This window comes from Podarcis cretensis, assembly GCF_951804945.1.
Source record: "Podarcis cretensis genome assembly, chromosome: 12".
Classification (NCBI taxonomy): domain Eukaryota; kingdom Metazoa; phylum Chordata; class Lepidosauria; order Squamata; family Lacertidae; genus Podarcis; species Podarcis cretensis.
In genome coordinates this window covers 5,691,342-5,716,339 of record NC_137181.1, presented here as the reverse complement: position 1 = coordinate 5,716,339, position 24,998 = coordinate 5,691,342, and the positions used below count along the sequence as shown (strand labels likewise).

Genomic DNA, 24,998 nt, shown 5'->3' with positions numbered 1-24,998 from the left:
GTTTTGTTCCGGGGCCTCGAATGTGTTTTTAATTTAGCCATTTATATGGTGGCGAAGGTTGTTTACAGCCATGAAGTCACAGATACAGACAGAGAAGGTAATTGCGGGCACAGCTGTCTCCCTTCCATTACGGCACATTTATTTGGCCGTGCCGCTGCCAAGCCACCCGATGCCAGAGGCAGGAAAACAAAAAGAAGGGAGGGAAGGGGAAAGGAATGATGGGAAGCAAAATAATGCCTAGGCTCAAAAGCCACCGAAATGGGATCTAATAAGGCTCCAGCAGGGATGCAAACACCTCCATTCATTTTGGGGGGAGAAACAAACGTAGAAAGTCTGTTCTAGACTAGATGGGCACAGGTTTCTTGCTCACCGTGGTTTTGGCATCCCATTCCCAGCAATATTTCCTTCTGATGCTGCAGACAACTTGATGTCCATGATTTGTTTTGGACCACAACACTCCCCACTCCCCCAAATCAAATCAAACAGAAGGCACTAGGTTTACAAAGGCTGACATACAGCAACAATACTTTGTTGTTGTTGTTTAGTCGTTTAGTCGTGTCCGACTCTTCGTGACCCCATGGACCAGAGAACGCCAGGCACTCCTGTCCTCCACTGCCCCCCGCAGCTTGGTCAGACTCATGCTGGTAACCTCGAAAACACTATCCAACCATCTCGTCCTCTGTCGCCCCCTTCTCCTTGTGCCCTCCATCTTTCCCAACATCAGGGTCTTCTCCAGGGAGTCTTCTCTTCTCATGAGGTGGCCAAAGTACTGGAGCCTCAGCTTCACAATCTGTCCTTCCAGTGAGCACTCAGGGCTGATTTCCTTCAGAATGGAGAGGTTTGATCTTCTTGCAGTCCATGGGACTCTCAAGAGTCTCCTCCAGCACCATAATTCAAAAGCATCAATTCTTCGGCGATCAGCCTTCTTTATGGTCCAGCTCTCACTTCCATACATCACTACTGGGAAAACCATAGCTTTAACTATACGGACCTTTGTTGGCAAGGTGATGTCTCTACTTCTCAAGATGCTGTCTAGGCCTGTCATTGCCCTTCTCCCAAGAAGCAGGCGTCTTTTAATTTCGTGGCTGCTGTCACCATCTGCAGTGATCATGGAACCCAAGAAAGTAAAATCTCTCACTGCCTCCATTTCTTCCCCTTCTATTTGCCAGGAGGTGATGGGACCAGTAGCCATGATCTTCGTTTTTTTGATGTTGAGCTTCAGACCATATTTTGCACTCTCTTCTTTCACCCTCAATAAAAGGTTCTTTAATTCCTCCTCACTTTCTGCCATCAAGGTTGTGTCATCTGCATATCTGAGGTTGTTGATATTTCTTCCGGCAATCTTAATTCCGGCTAGGGATTCATCCAGCCCAGCCTTTCGCATGATGAATTCTGCATATAAGTTAAATAAGCAGGGAGACAAAATGCAGCCTTGTCGTACTCCTTTCCCAATTTTGAACCAGTCAGTTGTTCCATATCCAGTTCTAACTGTAGCTTCTTGTCCCACATAGAGATTTCTCAGGAGACAGATGAGGTGATCAGGCACTCCCATTTCTTTAAGAACTTGCCATAGTTTGCCATGGTCGACACAGTCAAAGGCTTTTGCATAGTCAATGAAGCAGAAGTAAATGTCTTTCTGGAACTCTCTAGCTTTCTCCATAATCCAGCGCATGTTTGCAATTTGGTCTCTGGTTCCTCTGCCTCTTCTAAATCCAGCTTGCACTTCTGGGAGTTCTCGGTCCACATACTGCTTGAGCCTTCCTTGTAGAATTTTAAGCATAACCTTGCTAGCGTGAGAAATTAGTGCAATTGTGCGATAGCTGGAGCATTCTTTGGCACTGCCCTTCTTTGGGATTGGGATGTAGACTGATCTTCTCCAATCTTCTGGCCACTGCTGAGTTTTCCAAACTTGCTGGCATATTGAGTGTAGCACCTTAACAGCATCATCTTTTAAAATTTTAAATAGTTCAGCTGGAATACCATCACTTCCACTGGCCTTGTTATTTGCAGCAACAATACTTATTAATACTAATAATACTAATAATATTTGTATACTGCTTTTGGGGGACAGGAGGCAGGCTAGTGTGGACTCCCTGGTCCTGAATGGGGTAACTGTGCCCCTGAAGGACCAGGTGCGCATTTTGGACTCACAGCTGTCCATGGAGGCGCAGGTCAATTCTGTATCCAGGGCAGCTGTCTACCAACTCCACTTGGTACGCAGGCTGAGACCCTACCTGCCCGCGGACTGTCTCGCCAGAGTGGTGCATGCTCTAGTTATCTCCCGCTTGGACTACTGCAAAGCGCTCTACGTGGGGCTACCTTTGAAGGTGACCCAGAAACTACAACTAATCCAGAATGCGGCAGCTAGACTGGGGACTGGGAGCAGCCGCCGAGACCACATAACACCGGTCTTGAAAGACCTACATTGGCTCCCAGTACATTTCCGAGCACAATTCAAAATGCTGGTGTTGACCTTTAAAGACTAAACGGCCTCGGCCCAGTATACCTGAAGGAGCATCTCCACCCCCATCGTTCTGCCCGGACACTGAGGTCCAGCACCGAGGGCCTTCTGGCGGTTCCCTCATTGCGAGAAGCAAAGCTACAGGGAACCAGGCAGAGGGCCTTCTCGGTGGTGGCGCCCACTCTGTGGAACGCCCTCCCATCAGATGTCAAAGAGATAAACAACTACCTGACATCCAGAAGACATCTTAAGGCAGCCCTGATCAGGGAAGTTTTTAATGTGTGACATTTTAGTGTATTTTTGGTTTCTGTGGAAGTCGCCCAGTGGCTGGGGAAACCCAGCCAGATGGGCGGGGTACAAATAATAGATGATGATGATGATTATTATTATTACTGCCCTGTACCTACAGGTCTCAGGGCAGTTATAACATAAAATCTCAATATAAAAATAAAAAATACTTAATAATAATTTAAAAAAACCAGTAACCCCCTCCCCATTTAAAAAGGGCATTATGTCAATCATCCAAAGGCCTGGCTGAAGAGGAACCTTTTCACCTGGTGCCTAAAGGTATATAATGAAGGTGCCAGCTGAAGCTCCCTGGAGAGAGCATTCCACAGTTGGGGAGCCACTGCAAAAACGGCCGTGTTTTTGTGCTGCCAGCCTCTGGACCTCCCCGGGTGGGTTCATACAGAAAGAGGCGGTCCTGAGCAGTTTAGGGCTTTATAGGTCAAAACTAGCACTTTGAATTAATAATAATAATAATAATAATAATAATAATAATAATAATAATTTATTATTTATACCCCGCCCATCTGGCTGGGCCTCCCCAGCCACTCTGGGCGGCTTCCATAGAAACCAAAAATACAGTAAAATATCACACGTTAAAAACTTCCCTGAACAGGGCTGCCTTAAGATGTCTTCTGAATGTCAGGTACAGTGGTGCCCCGCAAGACGAATGCCTCGCAAGAAGAAAAACTCGCTAGACGAAAGGGTTTTCCATTTTTCGAGGCGCTTCGCAAGACGAATTTCCCTATGGGCTTGCTTCGCAAGACGAAAACGTCTTGCGAGTCTTGCGAGTTTTTTCGCTCCCCCCCTTTTTCTAAGCCGCTAAGCCGCCAATAGCCGCTTAGCCGCTTATAGCGCTAATCCGCTAGTAGGGTTGCTTCGCAAGACGAAAAAACCGCTAGACGAAGAGACTCACGGAACGGATTCTTTTCGTCTTGCGAGGCACCACTGTAGTTGTTTATCACTTTGACATCTGATGGGAGGGCGTTCCACGGGGCGGGCGCCACCACCGAGAAGGCCCTCTGCCTGGTTCCCTGTAGCTTTGCTTCTCGCAATGAGGGAACCGCCAGAAGGCCCTCGGCGCAGAAACTAACAGGCAGCCCTATGTACAGTTGGGCCAGGATGCTCAAACCCTTTTGTCCTGGTGAGCAACCTGAATTCTGCACTGGCTGAAGTTTCCGCAGCATCTTCAGAGGCAGCCCTATGTACAACGCATTGCAATAATCCAACCTTGAGGTTACCGGATCATAGACAACAGTAGTTATGCTATCCCTGTCCAGATAGGGGTGTGGCTGGGCTACCAGCCCGAAGGTGATGGAAGGCACTGAGGCCACCTGAGCCTCAAGTGACAGCATTGTGAGGGAGAAGCACTGCATGATTTTATAAATTTTGATGCGCTGCTACTTAAGAATCCTTTTAATGGGAGATTTTGGAGGCCAGATCAGGGACTTCCTGATGCCGGACACATGCTCCACCGCTGAGCTATGGCCCTTCCCAAATCCCTTGGTAGTTTCTCAGAACAAGAGGGGAAATGGAAAAACAAGAGCTATAAATATTGCTGGCTTTGCTGATGGGAGAGAGGGAAGTTCAGGGAACGAGTGCAGTGAAGTCATATGGAAGGGCAGAAACCCTGCCTTGGGTTGCAATGCCCACAAAGGAAGGGAAGAGGTTTTGAGGACACAGCAGATTGCGCCTTTGAGGTTCATAGTTCCAGGCCATAAATTCTCCCCGGCCGCTTGACTCGATGCCTCAATTGTCCAGTCCAGACGATCTCCGTTTCTCCGCACTTTGGGTTTCTCCAAGAGTGACTCTGCTGATTTGACCACATTGTCTGCTGTTGCAGCCAAACGCAACACTTGAGAAGGAAGGGAAAACCTTACCCACAATCCACCGGGAAGGATCCTCACAGCCACAAGGACAGGTGGGGAATGCCACAAATGAGAGGGGTCAGGATCCAAGTCCAAGCCTGCTCTTCAGCTGGCCCTGTTACGAAAAGAAACCTCATTGACAGACGTAGGGGTAGATTATCTTATCGAAGACTGATGCTCGTTTCACCACATGTTGTTGGCTGCCTGAGGCATCCCCGTCATTTTCTAACGTGCTGCACATCGTCGTTCTCCGCCTGCGTTCCTCGGACATCTCAGAGCCACAGAGGTCCAGATGGTTCCTATTGAGGCTCTGTCTCGACACGCTAATGAGAGCCAGCCACAGCCCTTGCTCCTCGCATCGGGCATCTCCCCACACTAAGCACCGTCATCTTCCATCTGAGACCAGAGTTTGTTTTCCTCCAGACAGGCCCACACAGCAGCTTCCCAAGTTTGTTAGGGAAGCCTGAAGATGGAAGGGTGGAGAGGGGCCTCGCTTGCCAAAGCTGGCCTGTTTCCCCCTTGGAAGTTCCCTGCCCCACACCTCAAACAGGATCACACACCACCAGGGCTGTGTGTGTTCTAAAAGTTTGAAAACAGGAAAATGGAATCCTGCCATGTGTTGCAGGCCAGCAAATTTGTGTAACTTCTGCATTGTTGATTGAGGTTTCTGCTAATCGGAGGGGAGGGACAACAAACAACGCAGGGAACTGAAGAATCATAGGAATTCATGTTCCACCGCATTTCTGAAATCTCACCAGAAATCCTCACATATTTAAAGTCCATTTTTGCAGACACAGAAGCTTGCATCCGATTTTGTGCTAAGTAACCGCCCTGTTAGCACAAGGATTTCCGCCTGGGCTGCAGGACTCCCCCCTCCTCCCCCATGCATCCCTTGAAAATGTTCTGCAGGCTCTTCTGGAACAGATCTAGCAGGAGGGAAGTTCCATTGCACAAGCAGAAATTCTTGCACCAACAGTATGTTTATTTAGAGTTACACTGGGTAGAAGCCAAGTAGAAACTTGTACAAACTAAAAGTGTAGAACCATAGCATGCAATGAGCTCCCTGGGGCACCGTGTGATGGGGAGTAAAGAAGAGGAAAGGGATTAGACACGGGCAACTCACCAAGTGTGAACTGAAGGAGTCAGAGGTGCACTCAGGGCACATTATTTTATAGCACCGTTAACGTGCACAACACTTCTCAGAGGCCAAGGGGTTTGCAATCTAAGACAGTGTCAGGGAACTGACATCGGAGCGAGAGGTGGTGACAAGGCTCCCGAGCGATGCAGGAGAGGGGACCAGCAGGGGGGAAGGAATTCAGCGCAACACCAGTAGAGAAGGGAGGGAGATGGAGAGGGGTCTCCAAGACTCTTCACCCGAGACTAGTGGAGAGAGCACGGGCACGCCTCTGCCCACTGCTTCCTTGCGCAGAAGAGTCCAGCGCAGGGAGAGTAGGCGGAGACGTGGCGTCAAACAGCTTCTATGCTGGAAGAGGTTCAAGAAACGCTCACTGACGGATTCTGCAAGCGACTGAACGGCCACGGAGTGAGGGCTGTCAGCCGAGGGATGGTTAGCCAGGCAATCTAGCCGAAAGTAACGGCAACTTACGCACAAGTAACCCCTTATAACCATTACAGACAGTGATAGGGAATATCAGGTTGAGGGGGTAAAACACAGCCTTCTAGTCCTCTCCATCTGACTCTCAGGACTCTCTGCTGGCCACATCTCCTCCTTAGTAATTCCCCTCACCTGTATCCTTCACACCCTCCATTAGTGTGTGTCTGGTTGGAATTGGTCGTGGAACTCTGATGTCTTTTGCTTGCCTGGGCAAAGCATAGAATTATGAAATCATAGAACTGTAGATTTGGAATGGACCCCAAGGATCACACAGTCCAACCCCATGCAGTGCAGGAATCTCAGCTAAAGCATCCATGACAGACAGAGAGAGAGAGGTGTGCGTAGAACCTAGATCCCACACTTTTTCAAGCCACCGCTCCTTTGGTTCCATAAATTCATCTGCAATGCACTCTACGTGGGGCTACCTTTGAAGGTGACCCGGAAACTACAACTAATCCAGAATGCAGCAGCTAGACCGGTGACTGGGAGCAGCCGCCGAGACCACATAACACCGGTCTTGAAAAACCTACATTGGCTCCCAGTACGTTTCCGAGCACAATTCAAAGTGTTGGTGCTGACCTTTAAAGCCCTAAACGGCCTCAAAGGTCCAGTATACCTGAAGGAGCATCTCCACCCCCATCATTCAGCCCGGACGCTGAGGTCCAGCGCCGAGGGCCTTCTGGCGGTTCCCTCATTGCGAGAAGCAAAGCTACAGGGAACCAGGCAGAGGGCCTTCTCGGTAGTGGCGCCCGCCCTGTGGAACGCCCTTCCAGCAGATGTCAAAGCGATAAACAACTACCTGACATTCAGAAGACAGGGAAGTTTTTAACGTGTGATATTTTACTGTATTTTTGGTTTTTATGGAAGCCGCCCAGAGTGGCTGGGGAGGCCCAGCCAGATGGGCGGGGTATAAATAATAAATAATAATAATAATTATTATTATTATAATTATTATTATTATTATCTGCAGTTCCCCCTACGCCACCCTATAAAAAGCATTACTCAGAATAGCGGTTTGCATGACGCACTAATGAAGGTATCGACACAATGAAATACAAAACAGGAACAATTAATTGCACCTTTATTCAAAATCCAATGAAAACTATTTAGTTTAATTCAACAACATTGAGGGACTGGATCCAGTGATACCAGCTTTTCAAAGTCTGATAATCATTTATATCTCTTCTAGGTAATCCCACTGTCCCCCGGGGGAGGTACTGCCCACTTTGGGAAGCACTGAATTAGATGAAGGAAACAAGGCAGGGAAAGCCCTGCATGAAATTGAGCTCCCAAACCATTTAGCAGTTTATGAAACTGAGCCCGCACACAACTGAGCAGGACACTCAAAGCAACCATTCTTTAAAAGGGTTGCAGGCTAGCATTACCAAAAGTTATCCAACACCAGCATGTCTTTCCATAAGCAAAAACAGTCTGGTGTTCGAAGATATGCCACCATTTTAATGGCAGGAAGAAATGTGCTACAAACGGCCAAATGAACACCCCAATTTGAACTTGGAAAATCCTTTTGAACATTCGCTGATCAAGGTTGTTTGATGACACTCCCCACCTCGCAAAGTCAAGGAATTCAAACCCAGTCAGAGAAATTAGCAAAAATAAACACAACTCATGGAAAAATTTAAAAAAAACAAGGCCTTGTTAGAAAAAACGACAGAAGATAAACATAACTTAATAAAAGTGCATGTGCTATGTACAGGTATTCTTTCTATATTTGAGTGTGTTAGAACAATCTGATTTTATGCAATTTAAGATACGGACAGGTCAAGCCTGAAGCTCTTTTGCTGCTTCTATTCCTTTCTATGGGTTTGTATTCTGCACCCTTACCAAGCTGCCTCAATTTCAACTGAATGCCACAAAATCATTGGGTACAGTTGCTTAAACACAACCACCCCTGAATGCATTTCAACTGTGAAACGGGTTGTTGTTTTTTCATAGGATAAAAATGAACTTAAGTTTCCCTTTAAGCAGGCATCAGTTGATAATTTTCACTTAATTCCCTGAAATTCAGGATACTTTCCCCAAATATTCTGCTTTAAATTCTGAACCCTTAAAATCCATGCAGCATGTGGAGCAGCCATTGTACGAAGCGATCTGTCTGCCCTCACAAGTAAAGCATCATGGGAAATGTGGTTTCAATCATGTGAAAATATGGCTCGTCGTCATATCAAATGATGGCTAGAAACAATATTTAAATACACGAACACTGTAAACATAAGCTTCTTCTCACAGTAATACAAAGCTGGCAAAACACCTGGACCGTATACAAACTAATCTGCATCTTACTATGGATAGAAAAGTGTTTGGGATGCAGGTCAACAGCCTCAGGTGTGGCATACAAAAGGTACAAACCAATCATAAAGGTAGTGGGAAATCAGAATGGGCAGTAAACAGTTTAAAAAATTAGCAAGTTGGCACTATGATTTGGGTTCATCATGGAAGTCTTAAGATCTCAAAGTCATCCACCACTAAAGGATGCAAGGCTTTGCATCCAGCTGACCATTCCAAACATGTTTAATGGCTCTGCTGCTTAATTAGTGTAACGAAGAAATAAAGCATCTCACGGTAAGTGCCTGAAATACAGCACCAAGAATTGAAAAAAATCCACCTCCCTTTACTGAATAAAGGCACAGTCCCACAAAGATCATGATTGCAAAATAATCACCAGATAAAATAGCATCCAAGTCTGCAAAATGGCATGCTCTAAAACAAAGGAGCTGGACTCTGGGCCAGTGAAATCTCAAGCTACACTAAGCCAGTCATTAATTTGCCAAAGCGCCTTTTACCGCTGAGTCAAAATGGGGCTTGGAGATGTCCCATGAGCACTTTTGTCCCCCAAAACTCACACCTCTTTGGGGCTGGCTTTTTTTTCCTTTTTGGCATGCCTTTGCAGAAAAATATGAGGAAGAGGGAACATGTCCTTGTTGCCAGTTCTCCTTCATCCCAATCTAGTCAAGTAAACAGCAGACAAGCCAGGCAAAATGCGATAGGGGTCCCACATCTGGAAGGAAGCATTGCTGAAAGTAATATAGTACAAATGGACAACATCATAACCATCTTAAGTTGGGTGCATCTTAAGTTGCAAATCAGAATGAAAGCCCCAAATACCTGGAAGACTTTCTCCTTCCCTACAGAACCTCTCAAGTGTTGAGATCGGCAGAGGGGCCCTCTTGGTAGTGCCTCCACCCTTAAAGGCTTGCAGGGAGCGGTGGCCCGGAAGAGGGCCTTCTCTGTGGTGGCCCCTAAGCTGTGGAACTCCCTGCCCACATAACAGCGGTTGGCACCTTCATTGTACAGCTTCCAATGAATGCTGAAGATGCACCGCTTTACCCTGGCTTTTCACACTCGAGGTGTACTGTTTTAGGACCCACCTTAATTTTATGATTGCAAGTTGCTTTAAATGTTGTGTTTTAATGCTGCAACCTACTCTGGGACCTTAGGGTGAAGAGCGTAATAAATAATAAAAACTAGAGTAAGACCCATAAAGAAGGCTGATCGCCGAAGAACTGATGCTTTTGAATTATGGTGCTGGAGGAGACTCTTGAGAGTCCCATGGACTGCAAGAAGATCAAACCTCTCCATTCTGAAGGAAATCAGCCCTGAGAGCTCACTGGAAGAACAGATCGTGAAGCTGAGGCTCCAAGACTTTGGCCACCTCAGGAGAAGAGAAGACTCTCTGAAAAAGACCCTGATGTTGGGAAAGATGGAGGGCCCAAGGAGAAGGGGACGACAGAGGACGAGATGGTTGGACAGTGTTCTCAAAGCTACCAGCATGAGTTTGACCAAACTGCGGGGGGCAGTGGAAGACAGGAGGGCCTGGCGTGCTCTGGTCCAGGGGGTCACGAAGAGTCAGACATGACTAAACAAACAAGAGCAAGACAGGGAGCATCAGCCCAGCAAAGTAGTCATGTGTCCAATATGTGATCCCTGATTGGCTGTGTAGTCACTCATGATCCACAATATCATAGAAATGTAGAGTTGGAAGGGACCCTGAGGGTCATCTAGCTCAATCCCTTCCAATGCAGGATCACACCTGTTTCAGAGTCGTGAGTTTGAGCCCCTTGTTAGGCAGAATATTCCTGCAAGCGGTGGGTTGGCCTAGATGACCCTTGTAGCCCATTCCAGCTCTAAAATTCTATGATTCTGGTGTGGTTGTTTGGTTTTGTAAAGTATGTGTGTTGAAGCAGGGTAACAACACCTGCAAAAAAAAGATAAGTTCTAAATATTGGGAATAGTGGATAGGATTTTTCAAAGATTCCACTCACTCCCCACCCCCACCCCATGCACTGGAAAAGGAACCTCACCTAAATTTGGCACAGCATTACTTTTTTTTCAAACTAATTTGCTCTAAAAGTGCAATTAGCAGGCAATATACATGTGAGTAATATTAAAGTACAGCTAAAACACATTTTTGTCTGTAGACGTTCAGAGAACCTAATGGGTCTTCTGGCTGAAATGCAAAAACTGCCCCTAAATTCAAATTCAGGTGCTGGAGAAAACACTTAATCTGACACTTAATTCACAAATGTTACTTCTGGATCGCAAGTTTCTCACGGAGTCCAGTAATTCCAGAACGAATAATGATAAATCGGCAAATTCATCTTTTAGAACTAGCTTTGATGTAAGACACATGGTTATGCCGAGGTAAATTTAGAATGGCACTGAACTACTGTGTTCAACACCAGAAAACCCAAAGGTAAGGAGGACTGGATTCTTCCTATAAACTATTACATCACATCTAAAACTTGTTTTATGAAGTAATTCTTGGTAATAAATCAATCATATTCAGCTAAATAGACTGTATAACCATAGGAACAATGAAATTCAAACATTGCAGCTGTTTCTTTTTTCAATTATATTAAATATGTACAGTGTATCACAGGCATCTAAAACTGGCTTTTCAAAGAGAGGTGCCTCACGCTTTTCCTCTTAAGTATCTGTTTAGAAAAGACAGTAGAAATGGAAGAGGACTTTACTTCCAGGTCACTGGCACGAACTGACAGTGATTCCAATTAAGTCAATAGGTGATTGCCACTAGTTTAGATGGCCTGAAAAAGAGATTAGGCAAACTGATGCATTTTTAGTCCGGTTATTAGCCACAATAGTCCAATGGCACCTCCATGTTCAGAAGCAGTAGTATATCTCACAAATGCAAAGTTGTTGGAAACAGAAAAGAGCTGCTGCATCTGGGTCACTGCTGGAAGAAACAGAAAACTGGAAAATATGGATACACCAGTGCAGTGTAGTGGTTAAGAGTGCTGGAGCATGACCCAGGAGACCAGGGTTCGAATTCGTGCTCAGCCATGAAGCTCACTGGGCGACCTTGGGCCAGTCTTGGCCTAACCTCGCAGGGCTGTTGTAAGGATGAAACAGGGAGAAAGAGAGCATATATTCTGCCTTGAGCTCCTTGAATGAAAGGCAGGATAAAAATGTGAGCTAAATAAATAAATTAATAAATAAATATTGGCCCCAATCCAGCAGGTATAGTGAGTCACTGATCGTATGCTGCCAAGGCATGTCAGTTCCCTTATGGCTGAATAAACACAGCAACTAAAGGTGCTATTCTAAATTTTCAATTATTGTTAGTCATAAAATGCATCATTTGCAAATCATGCTTTGCCTACATTACCATGAGTGGACTTCAGGATTCTCCCCAGCACACTGCTGTATTCTATTCATTCCCTTGAAGCACAGTGCGGTTTTCTTTCAAAAAGTCAATGAGCATGCAAGGGAGTATTCTCAAATCTGCCACAAATCAGGATACAGCCCGATTCCAGCAGTAGAGATTAAGCTCCTCACACTTTAGCAGAACTTCACTGCAATTTAGAAGGGGCTTATCAAAATCACCTCCATTGCTCATCATTTTCATCTTCCAGTCCTAAGCCCTCTCGGGAATTCAGTCAGATAACACAAACATTGGAGATCTTATGGCTTGAGCTCTAAGCTGCAATCTCTGCAACCAGCTTCCCGGGGGCGCTACGTCAGTTTCTTCATTCTGCGGTTTTGTTTGTCAATATTCATGGTGGCTCGATCCACAGAAGAAGTGATGCCATCAAGGGCTTCGTCCTGCCTTTCCAGTTCTGTCTCCGTTTCCAAGGCCAGGCTCTTGAGTTTCCGGAGAATCTGTTCAGAAAAGACACCAAGATCAATTTATCAGCAACACTTGGTTAAAAGCTTTGCCAGCAATCAGCACAATACCCTGCAAAATCTTTCAGATTCTTTACTGCAGGGTGAGGAGAATAGAAAAAATACACTGTGGGAAGAGACCTACAACTTATCTAAAATCCCAAATAATGTATTCCTCTGATTAATTGATAAGAGGGCTGTCTTCCACTGTGGAGGGAGTGGATGTAGGCATGTGAAACCAATCTGCTGATTATTATTTTTGGGCTGGATGAGGCAGCATAGATAGGGAAATTCTGTCGATGAAGGATCAATATCAGAAGACTGACAAGACAAGGGTCTTCTTGTCCCAAACCCCTATTATTTCAATATAAGACACATACAAGATATGGTGCTCACATACAAGATATGGTGCTCAATTTCAGTTATTTGTGATAGGCACTGATGGAGTATCTTCACAACATTGCTTTCCAGAAAAAATGGCTCGTTTTTGAACATGTGTGCAGGTATGCAGGGGCTCTCACATAAACACACACACAGTTTTATTGCTGCTTGTACCCAGGCATCATTAACACACATTTCAACCTGAACAGATGGTAAGTGAATTTCCTACGTATGCTTACACCAAAGTAACTACAACTGTGTACAGTGAGGTTTGCTTCCAGTCAAGTGTGCCTATGATTTCCACCTCAGTAGCTAAAACATCAATTCTATGTTCTGCCTTAATAACTTTTCCATCTGCAATGTAATGACCAACTGAGGCATAGGCAGCATCAGTAAAATAAAAAGGGAGTAAAATAAAAATCCATTCTTTTTTCCAGCAGAGAATCTGACAACAGCTGGATTAAATCCTCCTCTTTCAGCAGCTTTGCAGCTAGGGCTGCTTCGTGTGAGAATGAGGTTTGACTCTGAGGTTGGGCCAAGTTGGGGGAGAGAGAAAGAGATGGCTATTTTGGTGGAGTAAAATGATGACAAGATGTCTGGTCATTGAAGCCTGGGCTCAACCGGCTTCCTAAAAGATTCAGTGCCCTTTTTAAAAAATCAAACTCTAATTTGGACAGATGGATTACAAATCAAAACTGAAAACCTCATTTTACTGTACAACATGATAGCATGTATTGGGTAATCAGCTCCCCAAAATCTGATAATCTGTCATTAACCAAGGAAACTCTGTTATGCAAACCAGCTAATTATAGACATTCAACAAGTGTCCCCATTTAGCCCGAAAACAGCATGATCCAATTAAAAAGCCTTTCAGGGAAAACATTGCTGAACAGCTTCCTTCTCTGTGGCACTGAACTGCATGCACCTATTTCTTAGCACAACACTTTGTGCACTTGTCCAAAGGCAATTCATTCCCACTCTCTCAGTATCCATCTATACGGTCATGGAGTAAACCATGGTATGGTCTGGGTTGTCAACATGTGAATTGCTCTATCAACAGCTGCAAACATGGGCACCAGAATGAGTTTCTACATTCTAGCAGGAGAGGACAGTACCTATCAACACTCATCATAAGTCCTGTGCATCCCATTCCCTCATTTCTTGGAATTTCATTGCCTCTGGTAAAGGAAAAATTCTCAGCAGGAAGACACTTAATGGGTTTTGAGTTGCTAATTTGCAGTGATCCACCTCTAACTGGATGAAAATTGAGATGTGCCCTCTCAGCTACTCACACCTGTTCATCGGCCCTTCCTCCAATGACAGACCAAGGTAACATTCTCTATAAAGATTATAGGACTTCTCTGCTAAGGCAACTAGAGCCCACTGTTGGAAGTTTGGGTGCAACTCAGCTTGCATAAAAGGGGTTTAGAAATGGAGTGGAAGGCTAACCTTTTCTCTGACATCATTTCCCCATTGGCATCTGGTTGGCTATCGTAAAAACAGGATGCTGGAATAGATGGGCCATTGGCCTGATCCAGTAGGCTCTTCTCATGAGCCCGGGAAAGTCTTAGTCAAGCCCTAGATAGCCACATTTCTCTGGAAACTTGCATTCTTTCAACAAACCCCAATCCTTCTCCTGTATCTCATGAGCCTGAGCCAAAATTGCACTTAATTATTGTAAGATTAGGGTAGATCGGTCAACCAAGTATGTGGCACTGACTCAAAATACTACCACCATTTCTGCTCTAGCTGAATATAGCTGGAATATAGGACCAGCACGTGAAGAAGCAACAAAATTCCTCAAGCTAAACATCCTACCTCACAGGCGATTCTGCTTGCTTTGTACCAGAATTCTTCCTTGAGGCTGTGTGGGGAAAGAAAACCTTCACATGGGTTCTAAGGAGAGGGAGGCTCTGTTTTGTTGGCAGGAAGGGAGGGAATGTGTAACCAGAGTACAGGAGGCTGGGCAATTATGAGCCAGGAGGTCAAGAAGCAGGAATGTCAGGCAGATAAGAGGCAGAGGCAGTGTATGTGGTAGCTGTGAGCTGGAGGCCACATTAGTTTGAATGAACCATGTTTTTTTTTTAATAGAGCTTGCATTCCATTTTGGTATGCATTTTTATGCTGAGTAATTCTGATTTGAAATAAGCAAGTATTTACACTTTCCTTCCCTCCTGCTCCTATGTTAGAACTAGCCAGACCCTGGCTGGGCAATACAAACAAGTTAACCATCTCCCTTCTAGACATTTACTCCATGCTCCACAAACCACACAGCAAGAAAGGAGGGAGTCCCTAGTTGAAAAATGGGAGCATAATAAGTATGCTGCGGACCAAGAAGCTGGGCTGCCCACCCTGCTATCAGCCTGAAATGATGCTGACGTACCTGTTTGAGTTCCTGAGTTTCAGACTCTGAAACCACCTGCTGTTGCTTCTGTATCTGAGCCTGCTGGCTTCCTCCTGCTCCTCGCGAGGAGGAGGGTGTTGGTCCAGCTTGCACTATGTTTCCTATCAGTCCTGTTGCTGCAAGAAGAAGACGGCAGGTTGGAATCCAGAAAACAAGAGCACTTGACATATTTTATTTGGAAAAATCCAAAGCTTTCTATTCATTAGGGTAACCATTTCACATACCAGGGACACAACTGTACATTGATATAAATGTAGGCTACCCAAAGCGGCAACCCTATATTGAGCCCATACCCATAGCTGTCAACGTTTCCCTTTTTTAAAGGGAAATTCCCTTAGTCCGAATAGGATTCCTCGCAAGAAAAGGGAAAAGTTGACAGCTATGCCCATACCCCACACCCTCTCCATAATGTGAAGGACTTTTCACCGGGGGGGGGGGGGCGTTGATGGACACCTCTTTGCCCAGGCTCCATGTCACCAGCTGATGCCGTTGTGGCAGCAAAATTCTCAGAACCGTGATGTCAAAGTCAGCTGTTCCTCGGAGTGGGAGATCTTGACACGGGGATTACATTAACACATTTGTGTGCTAAAGAACAGGCAGTTCTACAGACTTGCAAAGGGCTGTGCGGCTTTCAACCAGCGTATTCTTGCTTAAAGAGGTGGTGGTGGTGGGGAGATAGCAACACAGTGACACCTGCAGGATAAAACATGCTATTAACTGCAAACAAGACTTCATGTAGCAGATGGAACTGGGTGCAGCAAGGGTGGGGAGGAATCAAGACTTGCTAAGCATGGGGGTTACTCCCTCCATGCAAAGCTTCCCATAAGGCGTCAGAGTTCACCACTGTTGAAAAGGAAATACTGGATGAGAGACCTTCCGTCTCCTGCAGAAATATAGTTTTCATATCCTGAGGTGGCAATGGCCTGCAATTGCTTGCTTAGGAAAAACTTATTCATGGCCTTTCCTGTAGGGCAGCGTGCACTAAAGGAAAATCTACAAGGCTTCCTGCAAAGGCAGAGGTCACCTTCTGATTTACCACTCGTTGTGCATATTAGGCAAGCTCACTGGGTGGCTTGCATTCTAAAAAGTGGGTTGTGACTGGGCTGGTGGGAAGAGGCCAGGGGTGAACAACTAGCAGGGATGGATCTGAATAACTAGATGAAGGTTTAATGGGCAACATGCATAAGTAATGCATGTGGACGACACCACAGTGCTCACTTATAATTTCCAAGCTAATGTCCACATGCTATCTGCCTTTGTCATAGGTGGATAGGACTTGGAGTACATGAACAAGCCCAGAGTACAAGATCCTGTAGAGGAGATGGGTGCTCCCATTTCTGGAGAAAGGGAAACAGGAAAGGGGGGGGGGCGCAACTTCCATCCTGGTGCAAATCCCACAAAATAGCCCCCTCCCCTCTCATGCCCAAGACTCATCTTCCTCTTGGCATTTGGTAAAGGAGGCCCAAGTTGTCTGTAGCCTATTGCAACCCTGAACTTCCCTCACTTTATTATTTGGAAAGCTGCATTAACTTTTCTCTTAACGTCAGTGCTGATGCCCTTTTACTCCTCTCCCTCAGTGCTGATTAACCAGCAGAGTGCAGATCCTCTGAAAACCACTTGCAAAGGCAGTCAGCTAGCCAAGCTCAGAACAAAAATGTAAGCCGGCTGATATTGGGGCTCCCGGAGTGAATCCACATGGTAGCACGCAGGTGGCGACTCCTGAAACAGCAAGCCACCTGTGGTTTATTTAAAGCGCTGGCTCCTATCATGGCATCTGATACCAGCTAAATGTGGCAATTAAAGGGCATTATTTGCAACACAGATAGTTGCAGGTGCTTAGCACCAGGAGTATCTCATTCTTGAAATGCTCTGAGTACGCCCCCCCCCCAACCTGTGGTCCTTGCTGGAAGGGAGGAGGACAACACATTTTAGAGGAAGCTGCCACTGCCATATAGCATCCTCCACCACCCCGACAGCTGTGGGGCAACGGGCCAGAAAGTGCGTCGGAAGCTGAAGCTCGCTCTTGGTTTCGAAGGACCCATGCCAAAACGTCTGGCCCTGTGACAGAGCCTGCTCCACTGCTCTGGATTGTGTTACTTAATGTAAAAGGCAGACACAAAAGCTACAGCTAAAAATAAAAGCTTCTAAATCCCCACAGGAGTAATTACTGCAAACTCTTAATCCCCTGGAATTATTTGGTTATCGCAGCATTAGCTCCTGAGCTGGGACCCAGGCAGATCTGCTACAAGAGAACCATTCATACGGGTATAAATTTAAACTTTGTCTGAAATCATCAGCTTGTGCCCAGTGAATCAAACTCCTGGTACAGGTGTAACACTGTAATTTCCACAGTAACACACTGGCTAAAACTTGTTTCTGTGTGTGCTGGGGATGTTCTGCAACTTCCCCTTTCAGGTGCCTCTCCCAAAACTTTAGCTGCTTGGTATACACTGCTTTATAAGAGTAAGTTCAGGATGGGAAGCAGGCACACAGACAATGACTCAAGTGCGGGGAAATATGGCAAGTGCAGGGCGGCACCATACTGGGACAACTGTGAATTCTGCTGGAGCTCTGGTTTAGTTAGGGTAGATGGTGATCTCACATTCTGAGTTGCTGAGCTGAGACTCAACACAGATCCATCAGAGTCGCTGCTCTCCGCATAAAATTCATTCATGCCATCAAATTTGTTATACCTTCCTAAAAAGAGGTGGCAAGTTTTGTCTAAGGCAGACAGTGGACCCAAATTGGAAGAGGACATATACTCAAATTTTGTTCAGTGTGGCTCCTACAAGGTTGAGGAGTAAGAAGATATCACAATATATGCAAACTTGCTAATACTGTTGGTAGGCATTTCACACCTTTTTTTAAAAAGGGATACACAAACATTTGAGATGTACATGTGAACTTGCAATGTGCACATGCTGCAAACTTGTTTCTGACAATGTACATTTTCTAGGGAAGTGCTGTGGCTCCCTGCCATGTGTACAGACAATATGTATATACTTTTCCCAGTGTGTACAGAAGCACCAAGTTAAGGAAGATGCTGTATCTGACAAATGATTGGTAGCCTCAAAACTTTTATTTGAGGCTAAATTCTATCAGAATTATAACAATACAATGGTTTTTAATTCCTTCCACTTGCCTCATTTCCTCATGCTCTGCACCTATCAATAGTTTTGATTTATTTTCACAAACATGAGAGCAACAAGGGGAGGCTCAGGTTCATTCCCCAACATGTCCAGAAATCTCAGGGAGCAGGGCTGGGAAGAACCTCTAGGCAGGACTATGGGAGGCGCTGCAGGTAGCAGGAGCAGACAACCATCAGCTGAACAAAGCGGCAGCCTGATTCAAGACACGGTGTCTTCATACGAAAAGTATGAAAAGTGTCCTCACAATACAAGGCGTGCGCAGCAAAATTAACTACCCTGAACAATATGGGGCACACCTTCCTCCAGAGTCTCTAGGTTAGTGTCTCTCAGTAATTATTCAGTTCTAGGGAATTCTACCTTGGAATAAAGGCTGACCTGATGTCCCAGGAAGCCACAGTGTGGTGCAGTGGGAAGGAGGGGTTTGAGTCTCAAAGAGTCAAGGTCAACTCATCCTTGGTCATGAAGCTCACTGGGTGGCATTTGGCAAGTCATTCTCTCTAGTTTGGTGTTCGTGTACGCATATTGTCCTATTGGTGTCTCTGGCAAAATCTAATTTGTGCTTACACTGTGGCAACAGGGAGAAGGGCCACAGAACACGTTTGCATAAAAAGGTCCCCGCTACAACCTACAGCATCTTCAGGAAGAGCTGGGAAAGACTGGCGTCTGAGCTAGCTGGATCAATGATCTGACTTTGGTATAAGCCCAGACCCCAGCGTCCCGCCCGCCCCCCCCCCAACGGCTGCAAAAGCAAGCAGACACCTGGATTCTGGAAGGGAGGAAGCAAGACAATGAACCGTAGCACCCAAGCATCCTCATCAAATCAAGTATTGACAATGCCAATGCATTTCAGCTCAGGTGCAATTCTCCTTTCTGGGAACTGTTCCATGAAAGTGTCTGCCACTTCCAACAAGAAACCTATGGCTCAAATGCCCTGGGATATTCCCAGACACAAGGCTTTTTACAAACCCAAAATACTTTTGCAATATTTCCTTGACGATTTTGCTCACTGCAGTTTAAAGCAGGTTGCAACAAACAGATTGTGCCACTGGCCTGAGGAAGACTGGACTTGAAGCAGAACCATCCATGACTTTTTTATATTAGACAGTCGAAGGATAGACATACATGGCTCTAACTATTAATAATAGTAATAACGACAACCTGTGTTGCAGGTTAGGGCAAAAAGAAGGACCTCAGCTTCCAGAGGTTTAAGATTACTGGTTTAAAATGCCAAAGATTGAATGATAGCAATTTGTACCTAAAATTGCAGGCCTCTTGATTCTGACAGCTGAACAAGTCACTTTGGTAAAACGAAGTGCTCTTTCAGATATTATGTTCAGCTAAGAGGCAAGTGCACACAATTCATGCTATTCACAGTTTGATCTTAGCCCACTATTCAACAGGCAATAGCTAGTTAAAGGTAAAGGTAAAGGTACCCCTGCCCGTATGGGCCAATCTTGACAGACTCTAGGGTTGTGTGCCCATCTCACTCTAGAGGCCGGGGGCCAGCGCTGTCCGGAGACACTTCCGGGTCACATGGCCAGTGTGACATCGCTGCTCTGGCGAGCCAGAGCCGCACACGGAAACGCCGTTTACCTTCCCGCTAGTAAGCGGTCCCTATTTATCTACTTGCACCCGGGGGTGCTTTCGAACTGCTAGGTTGGCAGGCGCTGGGACCGAGCAACGGGAGCGCACCCCACCGCGGGGATTCGAACCGCCGACCTTTCGATCAGCAAGCCCTACAAGGCAGCAATAGTATGCCCATGCGTCACTTCATACAGGGACTCTACAAGAAGTCTCTGAATTCCCTTGATCTGTGAATAAAACAGACAGATCTGCTTGCTTCCTCCCTGCTCTACCACTTTAGGAAAATTAATTTTTTGTTTATGTAAAAAGAAATGGGGAAGAGAAAACACTGGCGGGTAAGATGTGGTGGTAGACTACCATCTAGTGGCAGTGCAACGTCAATGGCAAAATAATATAGAGAACGAAAGAACAAGCAAGATGACTAGAGCAGCTTTTGGGGGAATTGCAAAAAGTCAAAATTTCCACCACCTCTTGCTTTCTGTTATTGATGTTTCCTACTTAACAGTAAAAACACTTTTTGGTTGGTGTGTAAAAAATAAAAAATAAAACTGAGTGAAATATAGAAATAGCAAAGAGGAGAGAGTTAAGATCCGGACCACAAAAGAAGTTCTTTATGTAACAGCAGTTGTCACATCAGGAACTAAACACCAATTTGCCAGGATGTAGCTCAGTGCTTAAAAAACCAGCAGGTTGTTTTTCCTCTGAGTTGTTAACGCTGACATTTTACCGCCAGGTGCCTGGGAGTTATTTCCTTTAAAATTAATAAGCTTTTCCAAGCACTGGACCTCAGCGACTGGTCAACAAGAGAACGTTTTAATCCCTGCTGAAATCTAATTTTAGCATGGGGCACAACAGAGCACAGCTTCTTAACAGATTGGCTTGTGATTGCATTGTATGTTTTTGAGTGCTGGAAAATTCTCTTTAAACACAACCAAAGACTAAGATGCACAAGGTCTTCTGTAATATAACCCAAATGCTGTGCTTAATTGTTCAAAACAGCCTACTCACAGTTCTAAAATTTGGAATTTCCATAGAATAATTAAGACAGGAAATGATGGAAATGACAAAAAGAACACACAGGAATTTCACAGAAAGATGTGTTGCATTATGGTAAAAGAAGGCTGGAGATACAGATTCCATCCGGTCTTGTGTGTGCTGTGGAACAGGCTTACATCACCCATGTTTGGAGGTAGCAGTTAAAATGGGTCTATATGTAAGGCTATCTGTAATGCTTAGCAACCTCCAGTTTAAGCAAACTATGAAAGGTGGACATTCATTCAGTGAGATTCCTCCAAGATTATTTCAGTAATGCCCCAGTGGTCCTCTTGCATCTAAAACTGTACTGCAGAACTACCAGAAGAATATTATTTCATGGGCTAAGGAGGAGAAAACATTTGAGAACTAACAATCAGCAAATTCCTAGTCCAAATTCTACTGCAGCCATGAACACATCAGCAATTGCTGATATTAATGCAAACCTGCCTTTAATGCATTGTTGTAAAATTTACTGAGATGATGTATTTGAGGTGCTCCGAATACTCTTAAAATCCTCTAAAAATGCCATGTATTATTATTGCTAATACGTGTTCTCAATAAATGCACTAAATTTATTTAACAGATGGTTAGTTCTGTTGATTAATATACAGGATTAGTGATCATCTTCCTTCTGCCCTTTACCTGCTTGCCAAATGGAAGCGCCAACATCTTCCTGATGAGTCTTCCTTGCCCCAGCAAATGCCAAAGCATCTTCCATGAACTGTATTTTCTTGCTGAACTGCATCTCTAAGATGGGGATGGCTTCCGGCATCTTTGCTGACAGCAGCCGATAGCTGATGTCTGGTTTCCCAATGAACCTCTGGCGGACGCTTATTTCATATGGTGTATGAACTTTGACATCGTCTACATCCTTCTTGTCAAACCAGTGAAGGAGTTGAGAGTTGGAATCGCTGATCTCCAGGCCAGAAGCCAGGAGGGCGAGTTTGCCTGGCTTGACGTTGGAATCTGTCCTTTCAGTGATAATAACTGGGATTCGCAATATTACTCCATCCTTGTTTCCAGAATCAGAAACGGCAGGGATTTCCTTTGGCTTTACGTTTAATGGCCCCTTCAACAGTTTGCTACCAAATGGCCACCAAGCGGGAGATTCCAGTTCTGACAATAACCTAACAGGAAGAAACATATGCCATGATCAGAAACAGAAAGCTATATTGGCATCTCACACACTTTTCCTTGAAAAAGTGTGGTTTCAGTAAAAGAAACAGAAACTGCCTAGCTGGATCTGACTAAGGTCCAGCTACTCTAGGTCCAACAACAACCTGCAAGATTCTCCTAGAATACCCCATATGCAGGGCATGAAGGTGATGGCCACTCGCTTTTTTTGTCCACAGCACTCCTATCATAGAGTTAATAGTTGCTGAGAACCCCTCCTTCCATTAGCATTTCCATTCCATTTTTAAAGACATCTAAACTGTCATCCATCATCACATCTTTGGGTGGAGGATCTGTAAGATAAAGTAAGCTGAGAGAGCAACTTGCTCAAGCCCCCCCCCCCGCCCGCCAATCCAACAAGCTTCACTGATGAACTAGGAGCCAAATCTCTATGAAGTCCAGCGTTGGTCCTTAAAACAAAACCTTATTCTTCCAAGCACCTGTCCTTAAAACACACTTCCATCACAAAGCGCAGGCACAGGAAATTCAAGCGCGTAGTGAAGAGAGAGCAATACTTGTGTATACACCTGGGTTTGCAGGCTACTAAGTCTGCATCTATCACTGACTGAGACTGCAAACAGTTGCTTGGAAAAAGCTCTGGCATTGAAAATCAAACTGGAAACAGGTTGTGCTTAAGGCTGCAAACATTAAGAGGCTGCATCTGTAACTATGCATTCCTAGCTGCACAACTCAAGAGAATCTCACTTGGTTTGGCACTGTAAACCCAGTCATACAAAATACTGCCTTGGTTTTGGAATCTATCCTTACCATTTATTTTGGTAAGCATTTGTTCCGACATTACTGGAATATTCAAGACCAGTCTAATACGCCATTTCCCCTATGAGGTTGTTAATCATCATGTATATTGCAGGCCTGAAATCAAAGATCAGTATGTGAAATTCAGTTGGCAATCTTCCCCCACTAGTGCCCTGCCTAAATCAAAGAGCACCAAACATTTTTGCCTGCCTGTTCTGTATAGTGGGGGTGGGGGAATGCAATAGGGCCATGAGAAGGCTGCATCTCCTTTCGAGCTCTGAAAACTGCAGTTTGTTTTTAGTTAGCTTTTAGTCTCTAGTCGTTAGCCGGATTAAGTTTTTATATATTTAATCTTACAGTGGTACCTTGGTACTCTAACGGCTTGGCTCCCGAACAAATCAGCTTCTGAACGCCGCAAACCCAGAAGTAAGTGTTCCGGTTTGAGAAGGTTTTTCAGAAGCCGAATGTCCGACACAGCTTCTGCAGCTTCCAATTGAGTGCAGGAAGCTCCTGCAGCTAATTGGAAGCCGCGCCTTGGTTTTTGAACAATTACGGGAGTCGAAGAGACTCCCAAAAGGGATTAAGATTGAGAAGCAAGGTACCACTGTATTTTAATATTTCTTGGGAGGTTTTGAAACTTTCAAGGATGACTGGTGAAGTCGAACATCTCTGTGAGCAAGTGAAGACATCCTCCTCTTCTTCCCATTTGGGTGACAAGAGGGAAGATGTGATGTAAATTAACCGATGCTGTAATTAAATTAACCTGTGATATCCTCCTCTGACTTGGAGAGGCGAGCAACACCAAGCAGTAACACCACCTAATTTTCTGAGTTGCTTTAACATTCGTATCTGAGTTCTGTATGGTTTCCCAGGATTCTTTGTGAGGTTTTCCCTTTTCCCACATCTAATCTCTCACCCTTCCCCTTTCATCTTTCCCTCAACTCTCCTTGTTCTGGGCCTTCTTCCTATCCAGTTTTTCAGCTCTGTTTCCCTGCCTCTCTCCCTGCCAAACAGCAACTGTTGTCCTTAGGGCTCGGGACAAGTTTTCTCCCAAGCTAACTTTTATGACAAATGCCTCTTGGGAATACCTTTACTGTGAGAAGTTGGAATGTTTATGAATGCTCCATGACATCACAGGTACTCAGCCAACGGGGGATGGGAGGGTCTATTCACAACAACCCTTGAATGTTCTTGTTATTCTCATTTTACACATGGTGAACCACAGCTAAGAATTATTTGTCAAAAGCCCAAGTTACATCATATTCTAGCAAATGTTCCTGTTTGGAAACTGGTGAGTCAGGCAGCAATTCTGAAGAAGGAAGCTAGCCAAAAAGGTTGAAACGGAGAATTTCTTTAATCTTGAATAATCCAAATTAAACCTGTAGAACCACAGTTAACCTCAAATCAAAATTAAATTAATTAATTAATTTGGAGTTTGGAGATTGCTCAAGAACACAAGGAAATAAAGGTGCAATCACTGTAAAACATATTCACCTTCCACTTGACGGAAAATGCCAGTTGTTTCCGATTTCAAAAGCCAATTAAATATCTCACCAGGGGGAGAACTTTTAAAAAAAAAAAATCCAGAAAGGTAGGAAGTCAATTCAGTGGGTAGCTCTTCTGCATCTAACAAAATAGTTCTCAAACTACTACCAAAGAAATGCATCAACGGAATTCTGCTTTTGTTATAGATATGTCTGCAAGTATTACTTTCTCTGACTCAGAAACCCTTTCCTTGCGTCCTCCCAACCTGGCAACAGACTCAGAATGGCCCCTTGTGATATGATTGTGGAATTACTCCTGAAAGGTTACTCGACTTCTACTTCACTGAGGTAACATACAAACTATTTTCCAATTAGCACTTCTGCACGACATCATCCAGGTGAGACTCTGGCCTGTTACGAATACAGTGGTGCCCCGCAAGACGAAAGCCTCGGAAGACGAAAAACTCGCTAGACGAAGGAGTTTTTCGTTTGCTTAGCCGCTTCGCAAGACGCATCTTCCTATGGGCTTGCTTCGCAAAACGAAGCTTGCCCCGCAAGCTCCGGGGATAGCGGGAAAGCGCAGCGCGTCTTCCCCGCTATCCTCGGACCTCTTTTGAAGCCCCGCAATCTCCGGGGACAGAGGGGAAGGCGCGCACGCCTTC

General features: G+C 45.1%; 1 protein-coding gene across 7 annotated transcripts in view; it reads right to left on the bottom strand.

The window, feature by feature from the left end:
• Positions 1–7,293: 7,293 nt before the first annotated feature.
• The window catches only part of SNAP47 (synaptosome associated protein 47), a 30,281-nt gene continuing 12,576 nt past the window's right edge, over positions 7,294–24,998 (bottom strand). For all 7 annotated transcript variants that reach the window (XM_079946958.1, XM_079946957.1, XM_079946960.1 and 4 more), the window contains exons 3-5: positions 21,566–22,050; positions 15,135–15,271; positions 7,294–12,367 (exon numbers count right to left, since the gene is read on the bottom strand). In XM_079946958.1, the coding sequence (XP_079803084.1) occupies positions 12,221–12,367; positions 15,135–15,271; positions 21,566–22,050 (769 nt within the window). In that variant the 3' untranslated portion in view covers positions 7,294–12,220. The remainder of the gene's footprint in view (positions 12,368–15,134; positions 15,272–21,565; positions 22,051–24,998) is intronic.